At 41.1% G+C, this 8,769-nt stretch overlaps 1 protein-coding gene across 1 annotated transcript; it reads right to left on the reverse strand.

Moving 5' to 3' along the window:
- Positions 1-1,491: 1,491 nt before the first annotated feature.
- On the reverse strand, positions 1,492-7,539 carry LOC136533672 (polyadenylate-binding protein-interacting protein 11-like). Its single transcript, XM_066526215.1, has 10 exons — positions 7,309-7,539; positions 4,636-4,761; positions 4,499-4,543; positions 2,911-2,989; positions 2,666-2,778; positions 2,507-2,566; positions 2,378-2,425; positions 2,180-2,248; positions 1,692-1,753; positions 1,492-1,576 (listed from the first exon to the last, which is right to left on the reverse strand). Exons 1-10 carry the CDS (start codon positions 7,537-7,539, stop codon positions 1,492-1,494), a joined length of 918 nt encoding a protein of 305 aa, XP_066382312.1.
- Between the last annotated feature and the right edge of the window lie 1,230 nt (positions 7,540-8,769).

Below are 8,769 nucleotides of genomic sequence, written 5' to 3' on the forward strand. Positions count from 1 at the left end.
CGGCTAACACTAACCCTATTGTTAAACCTTTTGCCTTGAAGTTGTCACCATACTTCCTTGCCATCTTGACCAGGACATCCGTGTAACTCAAAGCATCGATGTGGACTATATTTTTTTTTGAAGTGATGTGGACTAAAATTTTAACCTTCACATATTACATGAAATGTTGATCTACATGTGTTGCCATTAATTATCAAAGGCCAAATAGGGGCCTAGATGTTTTCATTTTTTTAGATAATGGATAAACATCCGGCCTCTACATCCGTAGATGTACACAGCCCAAAATTACAGATAATGATAAAACCAAAAAGAAAGCCAAGGTCTTATAACATGACCAAGACGCTAACTTAAACAATAAAATTGTTTCCATCCGTTATTGGATATCTCTAGAGCAATAACTTCTAATTTCTTGCTTATTGTCGAGAGCGCGTCCTTAGCTTGCTCTTCACGCTGCAGCTGGGCCTAGATGTTTTCATAAAGTTACATGCAGATCACTCCCTGATAATCAGTGATTATGTTGCCTAACCAATTACAATCATATCCGAATGTTCTTTTTACATGACTATCCATCTAAACCTTGTGTGCCAAGATGATGAGACACCCGGGTCGGATCATCTCTCAACCAGCCATCCCAGCCCACTCCTATCTTTGGGGGGGGGGGGGGGGGGGGGGAGGAGCAATTATGGCCTTAGTGAGTACCCAGGGCCCATTTATTCGTCAGTCATCGAAGTTATATCTTGCTAATTTAGCAAATTTGATGTTACCCTAAGTTTCATGGAGGCCAAACTGCCAAGGAACTGGTTCATGAGGCCTAGCTGTTACGGAAATTGAGTTTCATTTTGCTCTACCCTTGATGGATTTTGCTTGACAGCTGGCCGCCAAGGATCATTTTTCTTGCTGGGTTGGGGATTTTCCTTGGTAGTTTATGGCCGCCAAGGTGAATACTTGCCTATTGTTGTCTTTCTTTCCATTTAATAATATCTTGAAGTTGCTAAGTTGTGGTTCGATTGGATGTATGTCATGGTAGAAAGGCTTTGTCGAGCAAGATAATGTTTGTTGCTTCCGTACGTGCTCTCGGATCGCAAGATAATTTTACGTAGGGTTTAACGCCAGCCTTCTCAAACCACTAATAGTGTCGTTATAGCCTGCTACTACCCACTATAGGCTGCACGTACTTTCGTCTCCAGTGGTCATAGCGGCAGCTCTCCCTGGAGCTGCTATAGCACCACTATAGTAGCCCATTATTTAAAACAATGGTTAGACCTTTGCTTAGTTAGATGTTGTAGTATATAGTATGATAATATTCTGAAATGTTGTTGCTCTTTTGGGGTATTAAGTTAAACCAAAAGTCTAAAGAGTGTACATGATCTCATGTCATGAGTCAACCACATGCAACTGATAATCAGTAGATATATATTGCCGGATCATGACACACCATGGTGGCGCTACTATGCCACTCTCTGGTAACCGTTTCCGCACTCTAGCTTATTACTAGCTAGTATCCACCAATGAACCTTCCAACGCAGTTGGGCTCCCAAAGCAATAGGTCCTTATCGGGCTCTTGGATGGGCACATCCTGCAAACCAGCAAGTAGCACAGAACACAGCCAATCAGCAGTCTGGCACATATGAATAGCAGTGAATGTGTTCCTAAGGAGAAACAAAGCAAAAACATGAACGGTAGGAGCAAACCTGATAGGAATGCCATCCACGTAAATGCCGCCGGACATAAGAGCAGCAATAGCACCATCAACCTGTAGTTAAAACACATGTAGGAAATATGCACCAACGCTAATTAGTCTTGCATATATGCACGTAGAGAAAAGCAAAATGAATCAGGAAGAAAATCATTTATATCATCTGCGAGTTTTAATGGGTCGGAAGGTGTTTAATAGCTTATAATTAAACTATTGGTGTGGATGGTAACAAACTAACATCAGGTATATCTTGATTAATCTCATATTTAATGAGTATAAACAATTTTAAAAAGATCCATACATAATCATAGCATACCGGCTCACCAAATGTGAGCACAAGAGCATTAGAAAACAAATTGAGTAAAGAATACAAACAGAAACCCATGCATAGGTCATGTAGGTTGTTCCATTGTCATTATTAATTCATCAAAGTAAATTCGGTTCAGAAAAAGTTTAACTGAGATGAACTTTGAGACTTTTTACCTCAGCAAACTCAATAAAAGCTATATTTGTGGAGCGATCTTCATTATCCAGAAGCTTAAGGCGGCAAACCTGTGATGCATTGAAATAAAGATATTGTAAATAATTCATATGTATAATCCTTGAACATAAACACAGAAAGGGTACGTGGCATTTGCAGAATTAACAAATGAAGTAACACGATTTGCTAGATTGTTGTGCCTTGCCAAAGTATGCCTCACAAAAAGCTTTCAGATTACTACTTGTGACCTGTAAAAGTTAACAAGGAATAAGTAAATATAATGGGCATACGAATCCTAATTTAGGTGAAACTAATGAAAGTTTACATACAATTTTGCTGATATTGGTGCAATATATAGTCCTCAAGCAGGTCTCCCACTCAGCTTCAGACTATACATACAGAAGAGTAAAACAAGCAAGTACATTATTAGGCATTGCAACATCTTTAGGGTGTAAATCAAAGATTGGCAAGAAAACCTTTTGACTAACCTGAGGAAGGAACTTGGGGTTAATAGGGCAGATTGCAGTCCTTGAGCGTGAAACGCTCACAGAGTTTATGCCAATAATGGTTCCATCAAGATCTAACGAAGCAAGTGCTTCATCTGAAACGTTTTGAAACATTATGACCTCCTGATTTTGCTTTACAAATAAATTTAGTTTGTGCTAACCAAAGATTGATTCTTTTTATGAATACCAAATTATGACAAAATTGGAGTCAGAAATGGGTAACTAACCCTCATGTTGAAGCTCTACAAATCCAAACCTGAGACCATCACCAGAAGCGGGGTGTCCACAAATGCGGCAATCCACCACCTGTTGGCACACATGTACAGTATTGTCTCATGAGATGTTCATGGCAATTCACAAATTTTCCATATTATACAACTTCTGTGTGGTCAATAATAATACTGATTGCCTATCAATTCTCTTTCTTAAAATAATATTCGGTGGCTTCCTTCGATACCATGGAAACTAATAAGCATCATAAACAAATCCTGGCAGAAGTATGGAGCATTGGAGAACACTTTAAAGGCATGTCTATATATATTTAATGAACTGAATTTGTATATCCTTTAATTTTCACTTTGGTTCATGTTTGTTTAAAATTTTCACTTTACAAAACCTACTAGCTATACTAGATAGAGCGAATCATCATTAACATGCACTGTTATATCAGCATTACAAAAGCTCTAGATGCAAGTTGTGGACTACATAATAAACCCATTTTATATGAAAATTGTAGAATTGGCATAATTCTATAGTATATATGGAGCATATGCATTCCTGCCCTCTCCAATCTTCCTAGATACAGTTTAAACTAACATGGGCCATGCATATCAACACACTCAGACACGTATAACACGTCATGAAATTATACAAAAAGGATTAATCTTTAATGTGTCTTATCCAATCCAGTTCTTGTTCATTACATATTTATGGCGGCAAATATATGGTTCCCATCAATGTTGTCATCCTGTCCTGTATAACGACTATGCCCTCTTCCGGATTATCCACTTTTGGCTTTGTAAAGTTTGAGTAAAATCAAATTGTGCTCAAAAGTGCCAATGTGACAAAAGCGCTTTGAATACATGCATCTGCAATACAATTATATTTTTGGGAGATACAATAATTTTATTTGCATGGAAGCATCGAGATATAGCAATAGAAATATTTCATATGTAAATCACAGGTTAATTATTTTGTTGAGTGCACCCCCCCCCCCCCCCCCCCCACCACCACCAAACACCTATTTCAGCATTATTCATGGAAAGTATGAAATGAAGTGCTTAGCTAACATATCTGAACATAAAATGCTTTATTAAGTAATTTCAGCCTTAAGTAAACAAGCTATAGCAATCTGATCAAATAGGCTAATAGAGCACCTTATACAAAACATGATGCATGGTATGATTTCGTCATCTATATATATCGTCTCATAGAAACAATAATGCTTGTTGATTGAAAAAGAAACTTGATAATGGATTGAAATCTTTTTGTATTAATTCCCATGGCACCAGATACTTAACGTCTATCTCTTTATTATGTAGAAAAAAGCAACACCTTGTTCTACTATGTACTTATATATGCATTCATCTTCCGATTCCAAACAACGAAACTCTAAAAAATGACAAACAAACAATAATAAACTATTAATTAAGTCTTAACTCGTTTTATTACACAATGCAACTTGAGATGATATCATGTAGGGAAAGTTATTTCTCTACGTGCAAATATATATGTAGCACATTGCAACAGAGAATATGCATACAATCTAATCATTAAACATATCAAAGAGACAGCATATAGGTGAAAAGAACATACAGTCCCAAACAACCGAAATATACCAGCCAGCGTTTCCTCAGTGACCTGAACCAAAGACAACAATGACAAACATATTAAATTGACTAAAGTATACCACACATATATATTTATAATACTCAACTTGCTACTAGACTTACAATGTGATCAATATATTTGACAAAGATTGTTCTTTTCACAGTTTCATCCCACTGAGACCTGTGAGACTTGAAAAATGCATTCCTCGGTGTGTATGCATCTTGCCGACTATTGTTTGCAGATTTCCTCTGTAAAAATATAATTAATGATCACATAAGATAAAGAGCATTCGATAAAAGGCGACAAAGATGTATCTTGCTAGATTGGTATATCATAAGATCATCCTATGCGATAATACTGAATTCCACATAAGGAGCACCCAATTTGGAACTGATTGGGACTGCAGAATTCTTTTTTTTTAAAGATAAGAACCGAAACTGGAAGACATATGACAAAGGTAGCAATACTACTACTACTGTTCAACACTGGACACAATTCCTAGTATATATATTTAGCGGTCCAAAATCTGGAAGCTAGTATGCCCTCAGAAAATGCAAGTTCCTCATAACAACAGCCTCTCCCTACCTATCAATACAAGTCATCAAGGTCTTTCTCTCGACAAAAGATGCCCCTTGAGTTTTAGCCTAGATGAAGATAGTGGACACTTGTATGCCATTTTATTCATGAATGTTTGGGAAGAAAAAATAGTGGTGCTAGAGAAGGGCATGTATCCTCAGAAAATTGCATTGTACTTCCTTTGAGAGCTGTCTTAAGATACTAATGCAAAGCTTCGTAGTTCTTCTTCCTCAGTAATAAGCTTCGTACGTGTTATAGAGCAGCATCATTAAACTTTAGTTTTTCGGTATTTGTTTCTTATATTTCCCAAGCATACTCAAACAATTTACCCCTAAAGTTGATTAACTCAACAATTATGCTTAATCAAGTAACAAAAATATTGCATGCAACAAAACTGAGAAATGTCTACCGGCAACTTTTAATTTCAAGTTCTTATATTATTTAGTTACATTATTTCAATAATGAAACAATGGTTCTAGCTTGAATATATTTTTTTGGAAAAAAAAGTGTGTGAGATCTGTTATGACGACAATATAGATGAATGATAACATGTTGTTTATGTAATAGAGAATAAACTATAGTTTTGTGAGATAAGAATTATATGCTATACAAATTAAAACACGCCCCCCCCCCCCCCCCCCCCCCCCCCCAAAAAAAAAAAGAAATATCGGTGTCACTCTGCATCCCATTACAAGCACCCACTGGTCTTGGACCTACACCACCCGAGTGTACTGGAATTAAGATGAGAGTGTGAGCTAGTCTCAGATCTCTAGGGATGATTCTTTCTGGACCCATAAATTAGCACAAGAGGTGAGGAACTCCCCTTATATTTAACTTAGGTAAAATTACACACAACGAATGTAGGACTAATCCAACCGTCCCGCCAAATAGATAGTCCTCTTAGGCACTGTTTGAGAGAGGTAGGGTTTCTCCTCCAAAATTAAATGGCTCCTGGGAATCTTGTGCATTGTACCATGAAGCCTTTTTTTTCTCTCCCTCTCCCTCAAAAATAAACTGGAAGCCAGCTCCAGGTCCCTCGAGTGAGGGCTGAGAGAAAGAGAATCCCTCCCAATTGAGCTCTTAGTTTCACGAACCCTCTCTGCCAAGGCGGTATGGATAACCTGTCATGTAGTGGAGAGAACTCACAAGAAAATCGAATACACCAATCAAGAGAATATTGCTCTGTGGAATCAGAAGTTTGTAGCTTATTAACTCCTGGAATTGTACAGCAAGTCGAGCGCTTCCCAGAACCACAACACAAGTTAATTATTGAGTAATATAGAGAGAGAGAACATATGAAAGGGGCTTTCTGATGAATTAAGGTAGGTTTTTCTTTTTTTGACAAGTTGGTAGTTTCTTTCGAAATGATGGAAGAGAAACATTGATGGCCAATGCACTTAAATCGAGAGAGGATCAGGAGAGTTGAGTGTGACTGCGGCTGGCACAGTGGAACTTGGCATATATATCTTTCATTTGTCAGGGAGGGGGTCTGAGGACCGAGCCTGTGCGCTACCTTCGTGCCGGAGGCCTGGAGTCTGGAGCCTGTGCGCTACCTTGCTATATATGTTGGACAGATTCACAGATCATGTTTAGTGTAAATGGAACTATGGGGGGCAACAAATCCGTGTCAGAATGAAATAAAAAGAGGGAGGAACCAAGCACAAAGTAATAATTTCAGGCATCTCTAGCTAGAGAAAAAAAAACTAACTGGGCAAAATGTATCAGAGGTGCAGCAGCCAGGAACATATTTGTGCCCAACCTTAGCTTCGTGCGTAAGAGAAACCCTAAAAATTTTCCTCCATAGAACGAAACAAGTGTAGCCCTACTGTACTGCTACTGCCCTAGAAAAGAACAGGGACCTCAAGCAGCAGGGAGCAACAAGAGCCCCTTCAATTCTGCCGCTATGTATGCGTCCACTCCACGCTAGCTAAATTTGAACGACGGGCCTGAATCTGAATCCCCCGATCTGAACCAATTGCGGCTGTTTTCATTTACCGATCGATACCGATCGGATCGGAAAGAGCACAGAAAAGGAAAGCGTAGAAAGCACCAAAAGAAGAAAATAGCTGGATCGATCGAATTAATCAGCACGCAGAGGAATGAAACCAGCAAGGAAGCTAGGCCTAGGAGAAGCCATTGAGGAAGACGCGACGACGCGAGCAAGATCGATCGAGGAAACAAGCAAAATGGCAAAGGCATGCAATTGCGTGCGTGCTTACCGCTGCTCTCCCCGTGCCGGCTTTGTTTGGGCGGGCTATCACCACACCGCGGGCGGCGGCGGCCGCCGCCGCTTTCCCCCAGGTGGTCGGGATGAACTCTGGAGCGTCGACCGAGAGCTGCTTTCTGCTGCCCCCAAGGCGCCACCACGGGAGGAAATCCCTGGCGTCAGGGTTCAGCGCGTGGGCCGCCAGCTCCCTCCTCGCCGCCGTCACGATGCTCACCTGCGCCATGGCTCGCTCGTCGTCGTCGCTGGTGGTGGCGGCCGCCGCGCGCCGTACTCGTGAGCCACGCGCCCACGGACGACTGGAGTGGTGTGTTTGCGTGCGGACGATCTCCTGCTGGTCCCGGCAGGAAATAGAGATGGAAAGCGGGGAAGCAATGCAACGCCCTAGCCACAGTGTGTTGTCTCTAGCAGCCCTTCGACGTCGTCACACTGAAGCCTGCGGCCATTGCCGACGCTGTCACTCTCACTGACAGTGGGGCAGCAATAGTGTTGGGACCGGATGTCAGTCAGTGCAGGTCGAGTGACTTGTGAGTGGCGGCCACTGACAGAAACCGTCTCCCTGAAACAAGGGCTGGCGCCCATTCACCCGGGGCCCACTAGTCAGTGAGGGAGAGCACAGTAGTAGAATGGTTTCAATGCCTGCCTAAGAATAACATGGACACCTTTTTTTGTGTGTGTGTGTCCGTTATTACCATGGCGATTCAAAATCAACTGCGGTCAAATGTACATATTTTGTATTCTCTCTTTAAAGTGAGAGAATGGGATTTTTGTGATTCCCCTTGTCATGTGCAATCACTAAAACTTGATGTTTCATATTTCCTATTCGAGGTTTAATATGTACACTCCACGTCTAAAACTTACAGTTCACATGGCCAATCCACTGGCATAATTCTAAACTTCACCTCTCGCGTTAATTGAACGGCTAGCATATATGATTGCATCATATATAGTTGCTGGGAAAATATAGAGAAATGAGTATGGCATTATATAAATGAATTGCATCAAGGCTATTCACAGTTATTTTTGTCGATGTTGCTTCGTTCACCGGTAGAGAAACGACCTTTTATCTAGCTCGAAATTTGGATTTAGTCCCGGTATTTTTTACGCCCGGGACTAGAGAGACCTTTAGTCCTGGTTTGTAGCTTCAACCGGGACTAAAGGTCCCTGCCCAACGGCTACTACGCCAGGCTTTTGCTGGAGGGGACCTTTAGTCCCGGTTGGAGCTACCAACCGGGACTAAAGGTTAACTTTTACTCCCGGTTGGTCCCTCCAACCGGGAGTAAAAGTCTACTCCCGGCTGGAGGCTCCATCCGGGACTAGGAAGGGACCTTTAGTCCCGGTTTCTGTCTACAACCGGGACTAAAGGTCCCCTCCTATATACCCCGTGTTCCTCCACGAGCCCGAGCCACTTCGAGCTCAGTGTTCTTGCTTCATCGCCGGCCTCTCTTCTTCCTCA

Source organism: Miscanthus floridulus, unplaced genomic scaffold, assembly GCF_019320115.1.
Source record: "Miscanthus floridulus cultivar M001 unplaced genomic scaffold, ASM1932011v1 os_1089_1_2, whole genome shotgun sequence".
In the NCBI taxonomy this organism is placed as follows: Eukaryota; Viridiplantae; Streptophyta; class Magnoliopsida; order Poales; family Poaceae; genus Miscanthus; species Miscanthus floridulus.